General features: G+C 46.5%; 1 protein-coding gene across 5 annotated transcripts in view; it reads right to left on the bottom strand.

The window, feature by feature from the left end:
- agbl1 (AGBL carboxypeptidase 1) overlaps positions 1–14,843 on the bottom strand; it is a 138,221-nt gene extending 123,378 nt beyond the window's left edge. Inside the window, exon 1 of one of the 5 annotated variants that reach the window (XM_035532453.2) lies at positions 14,559–14,843. In XM_035532453.2, coding sequence (XP_035388346.1) covers positions 14,559–14,631 — 73 coding nt within the window. In that variant the 5' untranslated portion in view covers positions 14,632–14,843. Of the gene's footprint in view, positions 1–5,445; positions 5,527–14,558 lie in introns of those variants that run through there. The other 4 variants (XM_081698608.1, XM_081698609.1, XM_035532451.2 and 1 more) reach the window with 4 other exon arrangements.
- Between the last annotated feature and the right edge of the window lie 9,882 nt (positions 14,844–24,725).

Genomic DNA, 24,725 nt, shown 5'->3' with positions numbered 1-24,725 from the left:
CTGAGCACCAAAGACCAGAAAACTTACGTTACACAGGAACTTAAAACTCCAGACATGACAAACTGAACCCCCAGAGACACCAAAAAGAAAATAAGAAATGACATTTATCTGACATAATCTGACGTTTAGATGGACCAGGTTAGAGAAGATGAGGATGATGTTCTTCAGAACACCAGGAAGCAAAAACAACCATCTGAACCATCAGAGCAGAACCCTGCTGATGTCATATCTGAGGAGCAACTCCGAGAGGGTACCGCTTCCCAGGAAGCACAGCCAACTCCGATGATGAAAGCACCGCAAACATAATGAATATTAGAATACACACCAAGCTGTTAGAGATATGTATCAACATCCAGAGAAGAAAGAGGTTCAAACAGCTTAGAAATGGCAGCAAAATCGACCCAGCCAACATCGTACTGACAAATCTCGCGTCTCTGACCACCTTCCCAACAGGAAGTCCTGGACGGAGATGCGAAGAACATCAAAAAGGTGTCTTGGGTCAGGGTTGAGTATATGCCACACCAGGAAGTACTCCACAAGAACGGAGTTATCTTAGCCTCAGAGATGTCCTGAAGGCCAAGAGGAGAGCTCAGAACTGGAAATCCCCAGGTCCAGAAAAGTTGGAATTCTTCTGGATCAGGAACTTCAGACCTAGTCAAGACCTAGTGAGAGCAGTAAACGAGGATCTGACAGAGCTGAAGAATTCCTGAAAAGCTAACCCCTGCATCCACATTCCCTGTGTAAAATGGTAGAGCCTAGAGGGAGTTCGACAAAAGCCATCTGTCCTACATGCATAATATAAAGACCTTTAGGAAAACAAGAACACACAGGGCAGGCAATGCACACCACCACGATGTTCAGGGATGAGACTGGAATGGAATTCGGCCTTGAAAATGCGCCACTGTCCTGTTTTGGAGAAGCAAATGAGTTCAAAGCTGAAACGTCCAGCTGAATGAAGACTTTGAAACAAAAGATGTGTGCAAGTGTCAGGTGATGAAGTATCCAACACGATGAGAAGAACAAGCTTAAGGAAGAGGACTACCGCAGGGCCCGTCTGATGCTCGAGACCAAGCTTAACATGAAGAACCAGGTCAGTCACACAAACTGCTCAAAATGCACAGCACCCACCACCCACTGCAGACTGGGACTGAGCACTAAACAACAGACACCATCAATGCAAGACGACAGCAAGTGTAGAAAGTGAAATACAGCAGAGGAAATGCATCGCTTCAGGCTTCACGACAGTGGCTGCATATGGAGTACATTCATCAACATAATTATGGAGCAGTTACAATGTGACGGTGTTGAAGTGAGCAGGAGGAGCAGGTTGACTGATCAGAAGGTTGCCGATTCAAGTCCTGCCACTGCTGGGCCCCTGAGCAAGACCTTTAACCCTCAGTTGCTCAAGTTGTGTTCAGACATAATTGTAAATTGCTTTGGATAAAAGTGTCAGATAAATGCTGTAATTGTAATCATGATCCACAGACAGTCAGCAACACTGACTGACATACATCTGTCTTCAGACAGCAGTGAAAGGTTATACCAGTGGTGATCACTGGGATCACTGGGATCGATCAAGAAAGTATTTTACAAGCTACCCGAACAGATCCCAGAAAAGTGTAGAAGACTGGCTGTCTGGAACAGCACCTGGAAAAAGTCTGTGACCTGGAGGTTGTCCTTAGAGAGAGTCCTGGGAGCAAACTGACATCAAGTCAAGAAGAATCAAATGTCATGTGCAGGGTACTGCTAGCTAGCTTGAAAGGTACCATTGAGTGGACTATTGTACAGTGCACCATGAGGGTGTGCTCACACTCCTGGGACACACACTATAAACTCACAGTGAGAGTGGCAATAACTGTTTAGCATGCAGCTTCCTCTATACACACACACACACACACACACACACAGGCTAGCTCAGCCTTACAACCTTATTAAAACTAAATTTAGGGAGATATTTCAGCTAAATTAACAATGGTGCCATAATGGCTATCTGAGTAGTGATCTGAGCGGGTCAGGGAGAGCACCAGGTGATGCTCACAGCTATTTTTGCACGCAGGGCTAATGTAAGGAACGGAGCCCCAAGGTTGATCTATGGTGATGACAGTTTGCTGTTTGAGATGGGGCTTAGCACTATGGCTCCAGGTGAGGGTGGGGTCAAAGCAGACAGCAGCTCCTAAATGCCCCCACAGCCCATGGGGCGGAGGGCCAAGGTACAGTGATAGCCAGCCGGAGTAGCACAGCCATAACCCCATCACAAACACAAGGGCAACAGATGGAGAGATGGAGAAGGCCAAACCAATCACTAAACGCGTTCGATTGTGGCCGTTAATCCACCAGGCTCTGCAGTGCTGAAGCCAGAATCCATATCGCTGCAACCTGCCTTGTGCTTTTAGCAACACGGTGGAATTGCCAGTTCCAAGAACCACAAACAAAGTCTTGCCAAGGAGCGTAACATGCCCAAACATGCCCGGCCCATCTCCCAGGAGAGACTGGCATTTCTGCCCAGGATCGTGTGGTACTGGAGTGGGATTTCTGCAAGCCTGACACGAACGCTGGGTCTTCTCCTGGCCTCCTAACAAGCTGTGCTGCACGGTTCCCACCCGACTGTCACAATGCTCGTCAGATCACAGCTGATCAAAGGCACTCTGGTGTCACTTCAGTAATTACAGTGCAGGGATGATTCCCTCATACCGTACATGTGCACTGAGTGAGTCTGGATCTGCTGTTCATGTAATTGTCCATCTAATCTATTTTGGGACCACGTGTCAAAATGCAGAAAGACAAATCTATCAACACAGACACAAAGTAAAGACACAACAGCACAAACAGAGATCTATCAACACAGACACAAAGTAAAGACACAACAGCACAAACAGAGATCTATCAACACAGACACAAAGTAAAGACACAACAGCACAAACAAAGATCTATCAACACAGACACAAAGTACTGACACAACAGCACAAACAGAGATCTATCAACACAGACACAAAGTACTGACACAACAGCACAGATCTATCAGCACTGACAGAGCAGAGTAACATTCTAACATGCTGCTCAGGTGTGAAATACTGACCCAGGGACGGGCTATTTATCAAACAACAGGAAATAAAGGTAGCTACCAAACAACCTTGGATTGCGATGTTCCGTGTGCAGGGACACTACCCGCAGGGTCCTTTAATATAGGACAGATGTGAAGCAGTGTGTGAGTGTGTGATATCTGACTCTAAAGTGTCCCTGAGTTTGAGAAAGGCACTTAATAAATGTAACTAATAATAATAATACGTGTGAAAAGAGTCTCGTGTAACCTTCACTGGGTCTTGAGAGAGCGCTGACATCAAGATTAAACCTGGCTGGAGGAGAAAGCCCGACCGCCTAATCCCTAGATCGCCTAATCCCTAGATCGCCTAATCCTTAGACTGCCTAATCCCTAGACCGCCTAAACCCTAGACTGCCTAATCCCTAGATCGCCTAATCCCTAGATCGCCTAAAGTCTAGATCGCCTAATCCTTAGACTGCTTAATCCCTAGACCGCCTAAACCCTAGACTGCCTAAACCCTAGACTGCCTAATCCCTAGATCGCCTAATCCCTATATTGCCTAAGGCCTAGACCGCCTAATCCCTAGATCGCCTAATCCTTAGACTGCCTAATCCCTAGATCGCCTAATCCCTAGATCACCTGAGGCCTAGACCGCCTAATCCCTAGATCGCCTAATCCTTAGACTGCCTAATCCCTAGATCGCCTAATCCCTAGATTGCCTAAAGCCTAGACCGCCTAATCCCTAGATCGCCTAATCCCTAGCACCTGTTACAGACTCTTCCATTGGTCTGTGAGTCCCTCCTTGGAGCGCCCTGAGGGGCCACTAGCTGATCGAATGCATATCTTGTAAATTTAGGATTCGATGCTTCTGAGAGTCCAAGATAATGACCCTGTCCAATCACAATCCAGGCTGGAGAGATAATGACCCTGTCCAATCACAGTCCAGGCTGGAGAGATAATGACCTTGTCCAATCACAGTCCAGGCTGGAGGGAGAGCTAATGACCCTGGCCAATCACAGACCAGGCTGGATGGAGAGAGAATGACTCTAGCCAATGACAGACCAGGCTGGAGGGAGAGATAATGACTCTGGCCAATCACAGACCAGGCTGAAAGGAGAGATAATGACTCTGGCCAATCACAGACCAGGCTGGAGTCATGCACGGGGCATCGGCCAGCCAGAATCGCTGACAAGCTGGAAGAAGCCAAAACCCTGGAAGTTTTCCCGTATTTAATTACTGGCACCCTGTAGAAACACACAGTGCTGTGTCTTCCAGCCACGTCTAGTCGTGGTCTAAATGACACAGGCCCTAGAACTAAGCTCAGTCTAGTCGTGGTCTAAATGACATGGGCCCTAGAACTAAGCTCAGTCTAGTCGTGGTCTAAATGACACAGGCCCTAGAACTAAGCTCAGTCTAGTTCTGGAAAACCAGCATCAGTAGTCTTTACTGCCACTCTGTAAAAATGAGCACAGGAACACCAGAACTCAGAGTCTAGGAGTTCAGCCTGGCACATTCCGAGGAGGTATGCTAGCTAGGCTACTAAGTCATTGCCAATATTTATCAATATCGATCAAATGAAACCTCAAGTCTCATGTCATAATTGCCTATTTTCGCTAATTAGCTCAAGCCAGCAAGAACAATCACTAGTTTCAATCAGCTGGTCAGAGCTGTTCAGAGCTGAACCCGTCCCCCTGTTCCTGAAGACACAGTTAGACATGGACCACATAGGCCAAACCTACAACTTATAATGATGTTTCCATGGGGACAGCACCAACACTACAGAGAAGCTTCTAGAAAGCAGAACTTGGAAAACTCTAACTACAGTTCATCCATTTAAGAAAGAAGTTCTACATCATTTTTGGTCATTTTCATTGTGTTTCGCTACCTTCACTAAGTAAAAGTGAAAACACTTGATTCTTCCTTGTTTTAACAGGCATTGGAGTGGTGTGACATGTTTTCAAGAGATGATCAGAACACATCCGATGCATTAAACACGCCCAGCGTCTGCTAGCTGACTAAATAAACACATGAAAACACAAGATACGTTATCAAACCAGTGACACGTTTTCAGAGAGCTATAAAGTGAGTTAGTCACATGACAATCAAACATTTTTCCTGTTTTCCCGAAGAAGAAAAAAAAATCACATTGACTGTATGTTTTGGATCACAAAAAAAAACACGACAAGAACAAACTGAACACAAACAGGATGCAAGACAAAAATGCAAGAATCACTGCTCATTAGTGCCCCCTAGAGCCACGACAGACAAAGAGGGTCAAACAATCTGCCAAAGTAACCACACCTTCAGACTGTTTAGAAATCCCTGAATCTGTGCCTCAAATACACATATGACGAGGTTAACTTTAATCTAACTTCAAACTCCCAGTAGAACATCCCATATATTACCTCCACATTAAATCATACAGGCCTGAGATATACAGCAGATTTGCAGAGCGCATTCCAGCCTTTAATCGACCTGCTATGAGATGGACAAACATGGGAGTAACTAGGCAGCAGGGGTCATCCCACAAATAGTCTAACAGCTCCCTCAGTGCAGCTCCCTGGACAACCACCAGAGGGCAGCAGAGGCACCATAAGACAGACAGAGGGATTGATAGATCAGTGTAGAATGGTGTTGTTAAATGTTCAGCCTGTGGTGGAACACAAGACAATTGCCTCGGGGTAATAAACGACTCCTGCACCCACCCACCCCCACCCCAGGGATCTCTCTTTTTCTATCCATCTCTCTTTCCCAGGGTTCTGGATGGATTGTTTAATACTGACTGGGTTTCAGCTAATAGGATTTTCAAAGCTGTTTTAAGATGAAAAAAGGAAAACATTTCAACATTACTGGGTGCTACCTCCTTCCTTAGCTTCTTATGAAAAGACAAAAAGCCCCCACCTCCAGCCTCCTGCTCCCTGCTCCCGTCAGCCAGACCCAGTGGCCTAACCCTCCCTCACACATACCCCACACAGAGCCCCACCCTTACACACTTCCCTTAACTGTTCACTGGTAAAGTGTTACATAATGTGTTGGTGTAAGGGACTGCTAGGTTAGTGTACACATTCACAGTGCAGAGATGACAGAGAAACAGAACCAGGCTGGGTTCACTGGCCTGTGTAAGGGGCTGGTGAAGGATGGCAGAGAGGAGGCGCCGTGGAGTTCAGCCTCTCCACCCTCACGCACGCACACACACACACACACACAAACATATGAATATGCGCACATACACACACACACACACAAACATATGAATATGCGCACATACACACACACACACACACACATATGAATATGCGCACATACACACACACACACAAACATATGAATATGCGCACGCACACACACACACAAACATATGAATATGCGCACATACACACACACACACACACACACACACACACAAACACGCACGCACACACACACACACAAACATATGAATATGCACACATACACACACACACACAAACATATGAATATGCGCACATACACACACACACACACGCACACGCACACACACACACACACAAACATATGAATATGCGCACATACACACACACACACACAAACATATGAATATGCGCACATACACACACACACACACACACACACGCACACGCACACGCACACGCACACACACAAACACACACAAACACACACACGCACGCACACACACACGCACAGACTTCAGAATTATCCAAGCACCATATCCAGAAGATGTCAGAGAGAAGCTTTACCACACACCTAACCTTCATTTATTATAAACTATAAAATGAAGCCTGGTTTTATTGCTCTTATGTATCAGTGCCATAGATGTGTGATGAGCATGGAGAGAGTAAACAACTCCATCGGGGAGGGAGAGAGAGAGAGAGAGAGAGAGAGAGAGAGAGACAGAGACAGCGGTAGTATTAGTGTAGAGAATTTCTGTTTTAAAAGAAAAATGCTCTGAAAAGCTTTGGAATTGCTTGACCGATCTCATGTGTGTTACATGTGTTGCTTGTGTTTGTGTGTTAACATGTGTGTGCTTCTGTGTGTTAATGTGTGTGTATTAACGTGTGTGTGCTTCTGTGTGTGTTAACGTGTGTGTGCTTTTGAGTGTGTTAATGTGTGTGTGTTAACGTGTTTGTGCTTCTGTGTGTGTTATTGTGTGCGTGCTTCTGTGTGTGTTAACGTGTGTGTGCGTCTGTGTGTGTTAATGTGTGTGTTAACGTGTGTGTGCTTCTGTGTGTGTTAATGTATGTGTTAACGTGTTTGTGCTTTTGTGTGTGTTAATGTGTGTGTGCTTCTGTGTGTGTTAATGTATGTGTGTTAACGTGTTTGTGCTTTTGTGTGTGTTAATGTGTTTGTTAACGTGTGTGTGCTTCTGTGTGTGTTAATGTGTGTGTGTTAACGTGTGTATGCTTCTGTGTGTGTGTGTGTGTGTGTGTGTGTGTGTGTGTGTGTGTGTGTGTGTGTGTGTGTGTGTGTGTGTGCTGGGGGTAATGTTTGACCTCAGGCTCCAGAGACTGACACACAGGCTAAGCTCAGGGGCTACCCCGTGGGCTTCACACACACACACACACACACACACACACACACACACACACACACACACACACACACGGTATATCTAAGGCTGTTCCAGAGGTGAGTGTGTGAGATCAGGCTGGCATTAGTAAAGTGTCTCAAGCAGCGCTGAGATCAGCGGCGTCATAACCGTCCCATTCCGCCTCTCCCTTCCAACGGGAGCGAAGACTCCAACGTGGGCATGATTTCGGAGGCTGGGTTACCCGCTCCCTGCCGTCATAAGAGTGTCTGATATGAAATGATAAAGCATAATATGGGCTTAACTTCTCTACCATATTAGCAGCTGATAAGGTGGCTAACAGCATTCAGCCATAATCTCCTATCAGGACCATTAACGCGAGCGTTCTGGTTAAAAGCAGCCTGGGAGGCATCCACCCCCACACACATCCCCACACACCCCCACACAACTCGAATCTGTATCACTCTTATTAGCAACCACTGTGAATTATTCAGTAATTAGAGTGAAACTAGTATGAAAGGGTGTAGCTGGCGGAGTGAGAGCTGAGCTAGTGCACCCCTGAGTGGGAGTATGCAGAGTGTGTGGAGTGTATGGAGTGCATGGTGTGTGCAGAGTGTGTAGTGTGTTCGGAGTGAGTGTAGTGTATGGAGTGTGCGGACTGTGCAGAGTATGTGTGGTGTGTGGAGTGCGCGGTGTGTGCAGAGTGTGCAGAGTGCGCAGTGTGTGCGCAGTGTATGGAGTGAGCGGTGTGTGCGGAGTGTGCAGACTGCATGGAGTGTGTGGTGTTTGTGTGCGAAATGTGCACAGTATGCGTAGTGTGCGGCGTGTGTAAAGTGGGCGTAGTGTGCAGAGTTTGCGGAGTGTGCGGAGTAAAAGCCTTTTTTAGCACAGCTGAACCCTGTTACCGCCATGATAGTCCACTAAAAGCTCCAGGATAGATCTCCGCCTTCACCTGGATATGAGCCAAACGCCACATGCTCCTCGGATGCTCGGAGCACCTCAGTTCCAGCAGGGGAAGGCAGAGTTGTGAGGGGAGGGCGCACAGCCAAGCTTCCTCCACACACACACACACACACACACACACACACACACACTCACACTCACACACTCACACACACACACTCACACTCACACACTCACACACACACACACATACACTCACTCACACACTCACACACACTCACACACACAAACACACACACACTCACACACACACTCACACACTCACACACACACTCACACACACTCACACACACACACCACTGACACGCTGACAAATAAGTGGACGCTTGTGTGTCAGGGGAAGGCAGAGTTGTGAGGGGAGGGCGCACAGCCAAGCTTCCTCCACACACACACACACACACACACACACACACACACTCACACACACACTCACACACACACACACATACACTCACTCACACACACACTCACACACACTCACACACACACACACAAACACACACACTCACACACACACACACCACTGACACACTCTCACACTCACACACTCACACTCACACACACACACACATACACTCACTCACACACGCACTCACACACACTCACACACACACACAAACACACACACACTCACACACACACTCACACACACACACACCACTGACACACTCTCACACACACACACACCACAGACACGCTGACAAATAAGTGGACGCTTGTGTGTCATCTGTTTTAAAAATATGGGACTTCAGCTGTTACTCAGCCGATGTCTGAATGTCGGTTATGTTATCATCTAAATCCCACGAACTCTGAATCTGTCCAGCTGTGAATAATGTGTGTGTGTCTGTGGCACAGCATGGTAGCAGATCAAAACCCAGCACAGGTGTTCTCTGTGAAATTAAACATGATGACGACACCAACAGTCAACTGCATCTTGTCATCCAACATTTATGAACAAAAACAGCCAAATTAAAAACTGTAAAACTGTTTCACGCCAACAACATCCAGTTGCATGTGTCCCCCAGCAGATAAACATATAAACAAACACAAAACAGCAACAACATAACACAATACAACAACTAAACTAGAAATACTGTTTTCCGAATGCCAGCTGGAGCTGAACGGTTCTGGCATGGGACTGCTGTATCCAGAGCCCAGAGCAGGAAACCATGCCTCTACATTCAAACAGCAGAGGCTGAGTTTGTCACAGTGCAATGCCAGCAGCAGGCAATGCCGCCCTCTGTGGGTGCCCCAGGGGGTGGGGCTCTGTGGGTGCCCGAGGGGGTGGGGCTCTGTGGGTGCCCGAGGGGGTGAGGCTCTGTGGGTGCCCCAGGGGGTGGGGCTCTGTGGGTGCCCGAGGGGGTGAGGCTCTGTGGGTGCCCCAGGGGGTGGGGCTCTGTGGGGGTCCGAGGGGGTGGGGCTCTGTGGGTGCCCGAGGGGGTGGGGCTCTGTGGGGGTCCGAGGGGTGAGGCTCTGTGGGTGCCCGAGGGGGTGGGGCTCTGTGGGTGCCCGAGGGGGTGGGGCTTTGTGGGTGCCCGAGGGGGTGTGGCTCTTAGGGTGGCCCAGTGGATGGGGCTCTGTGGGTGCCTGAGGGGGTGATGAATTTAACCTTGAACTTCAAGAGGTAACTAGAAACTAGAGAGAGCACCCTGCCTCCAAGACGTTAAGACCTAAAGACGAAAGCCTGATTATTGTGTCTGCACGGAAAACCTGTAGCCTAATCCCACAGCAAACTAATCCCACAGCAAACTAATCCCACAGCAGTGTAATCCCACAGCAACCTGCGAGTGAGAAAGGGAGAGTGAGAGAGTGAGCGAGAGAGTGAGAGTGAGAGAGAGTGAGAGTGAGAGGGAGGGAGAGTCCCCTCACACAGCTGGTCCTGACACTGAATTCATTAACACACACTAACACTAACACATCAGGACCAGTCTGAAATACAAACAATCAGAACAAACCAAATTAAAACACTTCACAAACTAAACTACATCACCCACTGGAACACACAAACACAAGCACGAAGCAAAATGCAGTTATCTGGCACTAAAACATCAGTACACTGCAGCAGACAACCTGCACACAGTGACTGACATTAAACACAGAACCACGTTGACAAAGTCCAGACTCAGAGAACACAGCCTGGCCGTCCAGACCAGCCGATATAACAAGTCCTGGCTACCCACAGAACAGAGACTTTGCTCGCAATGTAAAAATAACACTATACAGACAGAGCTGTACTTCCTCACTAAATGTGAAAAATTCATCCAAATATGGTAAATTTACTTTATAAAATTTGAGACGATCCACTCCAACTTTAAGTATCTGTCTAACACTGACAAACTGTTCGTCCTATTGGGCAAAAAGAAGGAAAGCACTTCTTTTAGCTAGGCAATACATATCTGCCTGCCATAAGATAAGGGACAGTGAGTAACCCATCTAAACATCACAAACATCAACTCACAACCTGCACATCACATCCACACACACCGGTGAGAAGCAGGAGCCAATTACACACAGAGTACTCTCAACCAGAAACCTCAGCCACCTGGCACGCACACACACAATCAAACTATAAAAAGTTACCTAATTATTTATTATTTTCCATCCTTATTATTTATTTATTTATTTCCCATTCTATTAACTTCGTCATTTTATTATTATTTCAGACCAATTACAGTTGTCTAACTCTTAATTTCCATAATTGCAGAAAGAAAATTGTAATGTGTTATGTTCATGTTATAATACTGCTTTGGCAATACTGTTATTGTATATGGTCATGCCAATAAAGCTTACTGAACTGAACTGAGAGAAAGAAAGTCAGCAAAAGAGAGAGAAAGAGAGTGTGAGAGAGGGAGAGAGAGACAGAGAGAGAGAGGAGAGAGAGAGAGAAAGAGAGAGTGCAAGAGAGTGCGAGAGCGAGAGAGAGAGGGAGAGAGGGAGAGAGTGAGAGAGTGAGAGGGAGGGAGAGAGAGAGAGAAAGAGAGTGCAAGAGAGTGCGAGAGCGAGAGAGAGAGGGAGAGAGGGAGAGAGTGAGAGGGAGGGAGAGAGAGAGAGAAAGAGAGAGTGAGAGAGTGAGAGTGAGAGGGAGGGAGAGAGCGAGAAAGAGAGAGTGAAAGAGAGGGAGAGAGAGAGAGGGAGAGAAGGAGAGTGCAAGAGAGAGGGAGTTATCCATCACCAGACACATACCAGGGCAGCAGGGCAGGGGAGGGTAAACTCCAGCCCCTCTGAATATGCTATTAATATGAAAGCGTGAAGCAGGGTTGAGTTACATACACACACCGCTGTAGGACGGTAATGCTTGCAGGCTTTATCACTAAGTCCCTGAAACCCCTGAGACTCCAGCCACACAGGCGGCAGGGAGATGCCTGTTAGGACACAGCAGACACTAAACCGCCCAGAGAGACGACGGCTTCATCAGGAAGAAGCTCGTACACTGTCCCCGCACCGCTGGACTGTGTAAGACATTCTGGGATTTAGAGAGTAAGACATGTCTGATAGGGAGAGCGCCATCCTGCTGAAAGACTATGACGGCGTGTTACGGGAGAAAACACCTACTCTGATGTTATCATATATAAACTACTAAAAACTACGCAGAACAGCACTAAGGTCTCCCTATAATCCGCACGGAACACCCAGCATCTCTACAGCTCTCCATCTCTACTATATATAGACATTCAGAACCAGATCACTTGCACAGCTGAGGAAAGACCTCCGTCTAAAACCACATCTGTCAATCTCACACTGGGGCCTTCTGCCTCGTGTATAAAACCATCTGTCTGTCTGAGTATCTGTCTGTCCATCCTGTGTTATTTCAGGTTTGGTTGCTGTGTCAGACATTACTGACTAACGTTACTCCTTTGACTTTATGCCCTCTGAAAATAAACTTTATCAAAATGTCTGGATGACAAGCATATCACATTAACGTCATATGTGGGACATCATGGAGAAATAAAACAAAGCCTGTAAACTGACCATGTACCAGACTACGGAAACAGAAACCTATCCATAAACTTGTTCATGGCATTACGAGTGTGTGAGAAAAGGGAGAAAGTGTCTCTGTGAGATATCAGATGAAGGCACTCGTGCAGACACAGCCAAACACAACAGACGCCTACAAAAACACCTTTATTAACCCTCCACATCAGAAGAGAGAGGTGAACAGTTTCTGCGGGTAGCTCTGGTGAGGTTGCTCTGTTTGTGCGGTTCGTTAGGGTAAATGTGAACACTTCCTTTCAAACTCTGGTGCACCAAATATGCAGAACACGATCATCTGAGCAGGTGGAACCGAGACCGTCTGGGCAGGTGGAACCTGGTCCTTTTTTAAAGGGATTCTGGTACAGTTGGATTGAATGTGGACACAATACGAACCAAAGGCATCTAAACGAACCAAATATAGGACGTGATGTCACAAGATGCAACACTAAGCGCACCGCAACACGACAGGTAAACAAGGCCTGTTTACCAGGTAAACAAGGCTGATATGTGCATTAAGACCATAAACTCTAACATACGTCACTTATCAAATACACTGCCTGGCCAAAAAAAAGGTCACACACTCTAATATTTCGTTGGACCACCTTTAGCTTTAATTACACATTCACTGTGGCATCGTTTCCACAAGCTTCTGCAATGTCACATTTATTTCTGTTCAGAGTTGCATTAATTTTTCCCCCAAGATCTTGAATTGATGATGGGAGATTTGGATCACTGCACAAAGCATCACTTCAGCTGCCTCTCTTCTTACCCTGATGCTCCCATCACTCTGGAACAGGGTAAATCTGGACTCATCAGACCACATGGCCTTCTTCCATTGCTCCAGAGTCCAATCTTTATGCTCCATAGCAAACTGAAGTCCTTTTTGCCAGTTAGCTTCACTGACAAGTGGTTTTCTTAAGGCTGCACAGCTATTCAGTCCCAATCCCTTGAGTTTGCTTCGCATTGTGTGTGTGGAAATGCTCTTACTTTCACTATTAAACATCCGAGTTCTACTGTTGTTTTTCTACGATTTGATTTCACCACACGTTTAAGTGATCACCGATCACGATCATTCAAGATTTTTTTCCGACCACATTCCTTCCTCAAAGATGATGTTTCTCCACTGTCCTTCCACATTTTAATAATGCATTGGATAGTTCTTAACACGATTTTAGTAGTTTCAGCAATCTCCTTAGATGTTCTCTCTGCTTGATGCATGCCAATAATTTGACCCTTCTGAAACAGATTAACAGCTTTTCACGACCACAGTATGTGTCTTTCGACATAGTTAACAATTGAGAAGCTACTCACTGCATCAGTTTGGGTTAAATAACTTGTTGCCAGCTGAAACAGAATCACCATGCAGTAATTATCCAATGGGAGGCTCTTACCTATTTGCTTAGTTAAATCTAGGTGGTGACCTTTTTTTTGGCCAGGCAATGTATATTTACTTTGGTTCAATTATACGTTTATGAGTGTGAACACTAAGCAAACCAGGACTAAACTGTAACAGTGTATCATTTCCAGACCAAGTGAAGCAAACTGCATGTCTGAACACACCCTAAACGTAAACGTTCTGCTGTGGTTTGGCATCACCCTGCTGATCTGATCCCTTCGACCTCCTGACTTGGGACAGTTAGTAAAGTCAAGCAGCTGCAACCAGTCCTGGGGAAGACCTGTCTCTACCATCTCTACTCCTCCCACACACACGCCCCTCCCCCACACCCCTCTCCACAGAGCTGCTCACGCCCCTCCCCCACACGCCCCTCCCCCACACCCCTCTCCACAGAGCTGCACACGCCCCTCCCCCACACCCCTCTCCACAGAGCTGCACACGCCCCTCCCACCACACGCCCCTCCCCCCACACCCCTCTCCAGAGCTGCTCACGCCCCTCCCCCACACCCCTCTCCAGAGCTGCACACGCCCCTCCCCCCCACACACCCCTCTCCACAGAGCTGCTCACACCCCTCCCCCACACACGCCCCTCCCCCACACCCCTCTCCAGAGCTGCACATGCCCCTCCCCCACACATGCCCCTCCCCCACACAGGAGCTTACCTGTGCTGTAGTGCTCTCCTGTTCTCAGGGTGCCTGTCCATGTGAACACACCCGGTTTACCAGAGCAGTGCATCACGATGGCCTCCAGCACACAGACATACACAGAGTTCAGAACTGAGAGCCCTGGTTCTGCCTCGATGCCTCCCTCCCTCCCTCTCTCTCTCTCCCTCTCTCTCTCTCTCTCTCTCTCTCTCTCTAAACCCGTCGTTTGTGTGTAACCCTGCCTGCTGGACAAATGGCCAAAGGGCAAGTGGCAATATGGAAAAGTTACCTAGAGGGAGAGAGAGAGAGAGAGAGAGAGTGTGTGTGTGCATGTGTGTGTGTGGCGTCTGGTCAGTCACGTGGTCCATGTTTGTGTGTGTGAATGAGACATAGAGATGGGGGAGAGAGAGAGAGAATGTGTGTGTGAGAACAAGAGAGCAAGTATGTGTGAGTGAAAGTGTGTGTGTGTGTGTGTGTGTGTGTGTGTTTCGGGGGGGTGTGCTAAAACTTGCTTTGGAGAATTTCCACTCATGCTGAGCATCAGGCCCTGGATCTATCTACACTCGACAATGACAGGCCTGGCACAGCAGGACACACACACACACACACTCACACACACACACACACACACACACTCACACTCACACACACACTCACACACACACTCATACTCACACACACTCACACTCACTCACACACCGCATGCCCGACATGAGCCCTGTGATCTAGGCCACAAGAGACTTACAGAATCTCAGTTAGACACGTTCATAATTAAATCCTTTCATACCATAATTGTACAACTTTAAAATAGTTCAATTGGTACTTGACCAGTTGACACTGCATGCTAACATCGGGACCAGACACGTGTAGAGCGGCGTTCTGTGGACATCTGTCCAGCTCTGTGGACATCTGTCCAGGCAGGACCAGACATGTGTAGAGTGGAGATGTGTGGACGTCTGTCCAGCTCTGTGGACGTCTCTCCAGGCTGGACCAGACACGTGTAGTATATCTACGGACACCTCCACCATACACTACTACATATACACACAGCTCCACTATATACTACATCTATGCACACCTCCACCATACACTACTACATCTATGCACACCTCCACCATACACTACTACATCTACGCACACCTCCACCATACACTACTACATCTATGCACACTCCACTATACACTACTACATCTATGCACACTCCACTATACACTACTACATCTACGCACTCCACTATACACTACATCTACACACACCTCCACCATACACTACTACATCTACACACACTCCACCATACACTACTACATTTATGCACACTCCACCATGCACTACATCTACGCACACCTCCACCATACACTACTACATCTACGCACACTCACTATACATTACATCTACGCACACCTCCACTATACACTATTATGTACGCACACCTCCACCACACTACTACGTCTACACACACTCCACTATACACTACTATATCTACGCACACCTCCACCATACACTACGTCTACACACACTCCACTATACACTATTACATCTACACACTACTACACCACACCTCCACTATACACTACTATACCTCCACCAAATCCCCCATTATTCTACATACATATTAGCAGAAAACTCATATAAATCTTATAAATAAAAAAATAGTAATAAAAACAGTTTAATACAAAACATCAAAAACATTTGAATAAATAAACAAAAGGATTAAGCTCAGAGGTAATGTAAAGGTATGGTGTTTGAACACTGAAGAACTGTGGTAGTGTTTATAGTGACTGAACACCGAAGAATTGTGGTAGTGTTTATAGTGACTGAACACTGAAGAATTGTGGTAGTGTTTACAGTGACTGAACACCAAACACTGAAGAACTGTGGTAGTGTTTATAGTGTTTGAACACTGAATAACTGTGATAGTGTTTACAGTGTCTGAACACTGAAGGAGTGTTTGGTTAATTAGTCCTAGGTGATGACAATGTTGATATTTGTACGTGAGCTGGTTCTCATGCCGTGGTGTCTTGGGCATTGGCAGAGATCTGAGATCTGAGGCAAATGCTCCTCAGGCCACATGCTTAGCAGGCGTTCCGTCTCAGGTTACTGCACAAAGATAGTGCACATGAAGGGTCTGTCACGCCTGTAAGTAGGAAGATGGTTTAGACTGCCTGACCTTCACAGTAAAAGAAAGACCTAGAAAATAATGTCTACTCTTCTCAGAATCCATCACCCGCGTGTCTCAGACTCCACCACCCGCGTGTCTCAGACTCCACCACCCACGTGTCTCAGACTCCACCACCCATGTGTCATGCTGAGCTGTATAAGCCCTGCTAGACTCGTTTTATTCACTGTTGTGTCCAAATAAAGGCAGCATCAGTAATGCAGCAGTTTGTAGAGGACTGTTCATCGGTACCCTGGAGCAGGGACATGTCCCTGCAGCTGTCTTCTGGGCCCTCTTTGCGAACCGTCATTCTTCTGAGGCTCCATGGATGATTTGATTATTCTGAGCTTCTGTACGAATATCACAGCCAAAGTCAAGGCCTCACAAAGTCCTAGAACATTCTCTTTCTCTCTCTGGCCTGTATTCTTTCTCCTAGTCCAGATTTTGACCAAAATGAACCCCCTCTCACTTAAAGGTCATTAGGGGTTAGACCTTTTCAACTCCATCTGCAAATCTCTGCATCTGAATCAAGATGATGACTCACCCAATGACTCACCCCTCGCGTTGCCGATAGCTGATTTAAAAATATCACACTAAGCATCTTTTCTTCTGATTGGCTGTATTTGGTCAGTAAAACACTCTTTAGGACGCTGGCATCTCCTCCCACCCCTGGGCCAGAGCACAGTACGGGGAGATGGCACCTTCTATGGACGTCCAGTCCACCCCTGCCTGATGGTGGACGGTGTGGGTTTTGGGCATGTACCCCTACAGGGTTTAAGATTCAGGTTTGTGTAGGTGACAATCACCCAACCAGCTTCAGGAGTAGATAATAAACCATAGGGGCGGGTTATACATACAACCGTCTGTAATGCTACCCTTAGACTGGATGGCACATGCACGTCTTGCATTAAATTCCCGCCGCAGCTAAGCCCAGGGGATGAGAGGTTCCCATCCGTGGTCGTCTCCTATATTCTCCAGCGTATCCTGCCGCTCTGAAGGGGCCGTAAGTCATCTGGGGGCTGTAACATGAGTGAGAGTGTCAACACAGGAAAGCACAGTCTGAAATAACCACCATTCAGGTCAACAGAAGCACTTAGCAACGAGCCACAACAAACATCGTCGCCCTCGCTAACAGCTAGACCAGCAGCTCTCTGCATTTCCTCATTCACACTTTCATTCCTTCTGCCTTACAGCCATTTCCAGGTGTTGTGGGTCATAACCCCTAGTGAGGTCAGAGTTCAACACAGTGTGGAGATTCCCCACCTCAAACGCACCCACTACACCTGGTGAGGGAGTGGGGGAGTCATCTGGTCTAGTCTGAACCACCCAGAAATATTTTATGGTTCTTTTAAAAACACTCATGATGGTTGTTTTAAAAACACTCATACTGTGTAGCTGATACTGAATTTGTAAAATAAAACTGTCCTGCATAGTAAATGCACAACAGAGATCCTCAAAAGAGGCCACGCCCCTTAAATTGTGGAATATTTTATTAGCTAACAGCTGCAATGAAAAAACATGATTAACCAATCAGCTGCTCTAGAAATGGAAGTTCAGTCATATGAATGTAAAAGAAAATATCAGTTCAGTTCCAACAAAGATGTCAAAACAATGAAACTTCTGATGTCTTTAGCGTTTTAATGAGGCAAAGTTGGTTGAGGATAGATCTTAAATAAATAAATAAATAAATACTGAAACAGCAAACACTGAATGCTACAGCCTCTTCTAGCACTATTACTGCACTGCACTTGTCTGTTTCATTTTACATGGCAATTTAAATGTATATTTTTCCTCTCCCCCCACCGCACCCCACCCCCACGCACAAAGTTCCTGGCTGATCCACTGAACAGGTGTGTATGAACAAGAGAGTCAGCACTCTGTGCTGAGAGGGGCAGTGTGGGGTCAGGGCGTGGGGTGGGGGCAGTTTGACCTGTGACCTTCCCTGGATGCCCAGCAGAGCAGGGACAGTTTGACCTGTGACCTTCCCTCGATAGCCCAGCAGGGCGGGGACAGTTTGACCTGTGACCTTCCCTCGATAGCCCAGCAGGGCGGGGACAGTTTGACCTGTGACCTTCCCTCGATAGCCCAGCAGGGCGGGGACAGTTTGACCTGTGAACTTCCCTCGATAGCCCAGCAGGGCGGGGACAGTTTGACCTGTGACCTTCCCTCGATAGCCCAGCAGGGCGGGGACAGTTTGACCTGTGACCTTCCCTTGATGCCCAGCAGGGCGGAGACAGTTTGACTTGTGACCTTCCCTCGATGCCCAGCAGGGCGGGGTCAGAGCAGCTGCTCTGTACGATGGGGTCACTGAGATCTTCCTTCTTTCCACTCACTAAGTAGTTACCTAGCAACCTAACACACGGTGAAGCCCGAACCAGTCTCACGCTGTGGAAACATTGCATTAGCTGGAACATTTATTTAAGAGGCAGGTTAAAAACACATAAACTCCTTTAAAGAAGTCCAGACACATTTATAAAAACCTGTTTAACATGTGCATCATAATGTGCTCACCTAATAACTACAAAAATATACATATGAAACAAGATATGGAGACCTATCATCACACAATAAATGTGTCACACAAATGTCATTCGCTCTGGGACTTTACATTCACTGTAAGCAGAGAGTGTAAATAGAATACGCTTTAATATGTGGATTACTACCTCCCCCTGCTGGTAACACTCAGGTATAATACATAAAGAGAGAGATTTAATATATTTAGTGACATTACTGATTTGGGTCTTTTGTTTATTGGAATTTAGTGCCACATTGTGGACTTTTCTTATTCGGTTAGTAGTGACTGTTAGAACAATTATCATCATTGCTGTTGTTATTTCACCAGAGCATGTTCACATTCAACTACAAACTCTGGTTACTTAAGCAAAATTGCAACTGATACAGTCATGCCAATAAAGCTATGATGAACTGAAACTGAACTAAAAAAATTGAGAAGGAAGAAGGGGGATGAGACAGAGAGCGGGATGGAGAAAGAAGAGTTGTTTGTGGCTGGAGTTCTATAGGTGAAATGTCAACCTTCTGCAGTTATACTTATGATTAAAAAATGATTAAAAGACATTATTTAAAATTAACCTGTTAAACTTGATGTATGCAAATGGCTACAGAAGCAAGAAATATGTGCATATGAAGACATATTAATGAAGACGTAAACTTAAGATGGGTTTTTGAACCAAACCAACGATCAAACACCTGACAGTTACAACATTACCGCAACACACAGGCAGGACACAGGCAGATCTGTTCCCACTGCCCTGTCTGCAGGCGTTATTTACTCTCGAGACGACCTGCGACCCCCTCCGCTGCCTTTAGGAGATTAGCCTGTGCTAACCACCATGTGAGTGACATGGTCTGGCCAACACACACACACACACACTACCCCAAACATCACACCATGAACATTCAGGGTCTGTCCATTCCTGCTGGAGATTAAAACAGGTTCGAGTTCCCCTGCCAGTTCTAATAAAAGCGTCATTTGTTAATTGCTTGGACTTAGTAAAAGAATTTCTCACTTTTAACTTCTGCTCTGTGGAAATGATATGTGTGCGACTCTGCGCTGGGACAGTGTGTGTTCTCAGTTGCCCCACCAGGCTGGGTTCACCCAGACACGCGAGGACAGCATGGTTCTCTCTGTGTACTCCCTCAAGGTTTTGCAGTATTCAGTCGAACTCAGGCGCACCAATCTGAACATGACGCAGCACTCCCATGACACTGCAGCACACGCCACAGATGAGAAAGACAACCTGACAGGTTCATTTCAAAGCTTACACTGAAGAATGAAAAGGGGCATCATTAACAAAGGCAAACCCACTACCCAGAGGACCCCCACGATTCTACACTGACTTCACAGTATTCAACAGAGGCTTTTATCCAGAGTAACTCGCATATATTTATAAGGACGAGAGGGTGTGTGAGTCACTGGGAATCAACCCCATAACCATGGTGTTGTTAGCACTTCATCTGCTCTAGCCAAGTCAGCTACCAGAGGACTGGAACAGACACCCGCCTGAGAGCCAGCCAAGAGCCGTATTTAACCATCAGCCCTGCCCTGGCTCACACATACGAACACACACACATGCACAGAGACATGCATGCACATGGGTAAACATGCATACACACACACACACACTCACATTTCTATGCTTCCAAGTACTTCCATAAATTTATTTTGCAAACCCATCTGGCCCTGAAGTACCATGGAAATACCTTTCCTCAGCAGATTACACAGTTTCACTGATAGCTCCTCGGCGTCTAAATACGGCCCCGCTAAACCACAGGCGCTCGGTTGTGCAGCCGGTCTGCCACTACCGGTGGAACACGCCGTCTCACCTCTGCATGACCCCAACAACCCCGCCACCAGCCTTACATTGAGGACTGGACATTCTGCCCACATGAAGTCATAATTATAATTACCCCACCACAGCCCACCACTATCCCACCACAAACCCACCACAGCCCACCACTAACCCACCACAGCCCACTTACAGAGCTTAACATCAGCTGGAAACGTATGACATAATAGGAATAGAAATTAGCAATGATTTTAAAAATCAATTACAAGGATTGTCTATGGGGATATAGAGAGTCACACCAGAAAGAAAAGGACAAAGTTACACTAAAAACACACTGGAAATGTCCTTTGTAGCACAGGTAACACTGGAGCACGGGTAACACTGGAGCACGGGTAACACTGCAGGACAGGTAACACTGGAGCACGGGTAACACTGGAGGACGGGCAACACTGGAGCATGGGTAACACTGGAGCATGGGTAACAATGCAGGACAGGTAACACTGGAGCACAGGTAACACTGCAGGACAGGTAACACTGGAGCACGGGTAACACTGGAGGACAGGTAACACTGGAGCATGGGTAACACTAGAGGATGGGTAACACTGGAGCACAGGTAACACTGCAGGACAGGTAACACTGGAGCACAGGTAACACTGGAGCACGGGTAACACTAGAGGACGGGTAACACTGGAGGATGGGTAACACTGGAGCACAGGTAACACTACAGGACAGGTAACACTGGAGCACAGGTAACACTACAGGACAGGTAACACTGGAGCATGGGTAACACTGGAGGAGAGGTAACACTGGAGCACGGGTAACACTGCAGGACAGGTAACACTGGAGCAGGGGTAACACTGGAGCACGGGTAACACTGGAGCACAGGTAACACTGGAGAACAGGTAACACTGGAGCATGGGTAACATTGCAGGACGGGTAACACTGGAGCACGGGTAACACTGGAGCACGGGTAACACTGCAGCACGGGTAACACTGCAGGACAGATAACACTGGAGCATGGGTAACACTGCAGGACAGGTAACACTGGAACATGGGTAACACTGCAGGACAGATAACACTGGAGCATGGGTAACACTGCAGGACAGGTAACACTAACACGGGTAACACGGGGGCACAGCTAATACTAACACGGCTAACATTAACAAGGGTAACACTAACACAAGTCCTGGAGCACAAGTAACAATAACATTGGTAGCACTGTAGGACTGGTAACACTAAAATGGTTAACGCTGGAGCAAGGGTAACACTAACACTCGTAATACTGGAGCACTGGTAACACTAACATTAGTAGCACTGGAGCACGGGTAACACTGCAACACTCCTTTTGGGTGTCAGCCAGCGATGCCACATTTGGTTAAAATAACGTTCCCAGGTAGTCTGTGTTGAATGGGAATGTTATTTATCTGTTTCCTCATTACACTGTTTGTGGTGAAAACCAAACATGTCCCTGATGGTCATAGGATGCAGTTTTACCGGAGAAACTCAAACACTGTCACACTGTCGTGCATTACAGCTGCACCATTTACGACACGCAGTGGAGTCAGGAAGCACTCGCACGTACTCACAGGTTAAGTGCTGTCTCAGCTTTCGAAACAAAGACGCCTTGCAAAATCTCCAAGTGGGAGTGGCTGGGCCAGTGTTGTCCTCATCAGACATGTCGGAGGTCACAGAGATCGCAGGCTCAGGCAGAAGACTGAAGCGTTTGATGGAAACGGAGAGTCCTTTTTGCAGAGTAATTTTGCTCCACTCTGGCTACACTGTGACATTCAAACTGTACAGGAAACTCCTGCTGGGTGACAGCTCACAAACTCAACTCACACTGAAAATTGAATGTCTTGGGAAATACAACTCATTTTCTATCAGAAAGGGGTTGCCCCACCCACGTCAGCTTTTTACTTTGATTTGCATAAGATTAAATTTTGCTTACCGTTGCTGGGCTTGGCTAAAATTTATGGACATGGTATATCAGCAGGATTGCAGAGTTGCTATTTTTGGTGTGATGGCTCATGATTAAAGTCCTGGGGGTCTCCTGTGACCCCTCTCCACCCCATAGCTCTTGGGTGAAAGCTTAAACTAGATTCTGATGCTGATTTGTTAATTACGAGCTTTCATCACAACCATCAATCAGCCATGCATGGATCTGATACTCACACTTTAAACTCAATCCCAGACCAAAAACAGAGAATCCGTGTTGACAAGATAAGGCTTAAACCATGTGTGCGTGAACAGGGAGGGATCCTGGAGAACTCATCAGAACCCAATAAGGGAGAAAGTTAAAGTTTATATTTCTAATACTCATCTTGCTCCTTCAACAAGCTGTTTTTTCTTTATTCTTAATATGCCTGTAGACTAAATGTTTTTGCATGTCTAAAAATGTTTGTGATTGATAGGTTCATGCAAAACTCTTTACACACAATAAATAAACACAGACAGAATAGGTTTGAGTTAGGGACAGAATATTGACAGAAATTTACTGATATTTACATGATACTGATATGTGAATGAAGTCACATTAACAATGTCTATTTCCACACAGAAAACAGGGGCCTTAGAGATATCAAATATCCCTGATCTCTGGAAGTGGGAACATTTTTCCTGTCTGAAGACAAAACCAGAGAACATTACATATGCATCACACGTCACATTCCCTTCTCACTGCACTTTTGAATTAAGAGCTGAGCTAAGGATTTGGCATTTAATATACAGTATTACAATTTCACGACCAGAGTGAAGAATCTTAATGGTGGGAGCATGTGTGTCTCAGGCTATGCGATGGTCATCACAACATGTCCACGTTTATTTTGAATGAAACATTACTCCTGGAAGGGGCTTTGTCATTTCAAGGATTTTGTTCAAATGTTTGTCAGCTTGGCGTTCCTGTGCCCTTATTAAAGTTTCACCGTTTGTCAGTCCATGTGTTACAGAAATGAACCTTAACCACCATACAGGTTTGGGAATAGCACAACCTCCTGACTGGGTTTCAACGTCATCATTAAGGCTTTCAGAAACCCTGATAAATCTGTTTTTCAAAGATGGAAATGCAGCAGAACTGTCACAAGTGTCTTTATGTGTTCCACCAAAACATAAAGAAACACATTTTCTATGTGTTGTGACTGAGCGAGTGAAGTTAGATTTGTACAGCAGCCTTTTCAGAACACAAAGACACTTCACAATCAACACACAACCTGCACATCACATCCACACACACCGGTGAAAAGCAGGAGCCAATTACACACAGAGTACTCTCAACCAGAAATCTCAGCCACCTGGCACACACACACACACACACACACACACACACACACACACACACAGAGCATACTCTCAAACGGAAACCACAGCCCCCTGGGGGACTGAATCACGTGCAGGGAGGGGAGAGAGGACAACACCCAGGAGAGAGCGATGTCCTCTACTGGGAGAGAGGACAAGTTTTTGGAGTGTGGGAGGAAATGGGAGACCCCAGAGGAAACCCACATACTTACGAGGAGAACACATAGAACCTGCCCTTCAGGAGTGCATCTTAACAAACCTGTAAACTGTACACCAAATCTAAAAATCTAATAACCTAATAATCTACCAGGTACAACAGGTAACGGCAACCTACAAGAGAAGCCAAGAGTTTATGCCAGAGTCGAAGTTCCCATCACCAAAAGCAAAAAAAAAAAGAATTAAATAAGAAAAGAGAATGAGAAACCTGGGAAG

This window comes from Electrophorus electricus, chromosome 16, assembly GCF_041902795.1.
Source record: "Electrophorus electricus isolate QZ-2024a chromosome 16, ASM4190279v1, whole genome shotgun sequence".
NCBI classification, from domain to species: domain Eukaryota; kingdom Metazoa; phylum Chordata; class Actinopteri; order Gymnotiformes; family Gymnotidae; genus Electrophorus; species Electrophorus electricus.
This window is presented reverse-complemented; position numbering and strand designations above follow the sequence as displayed.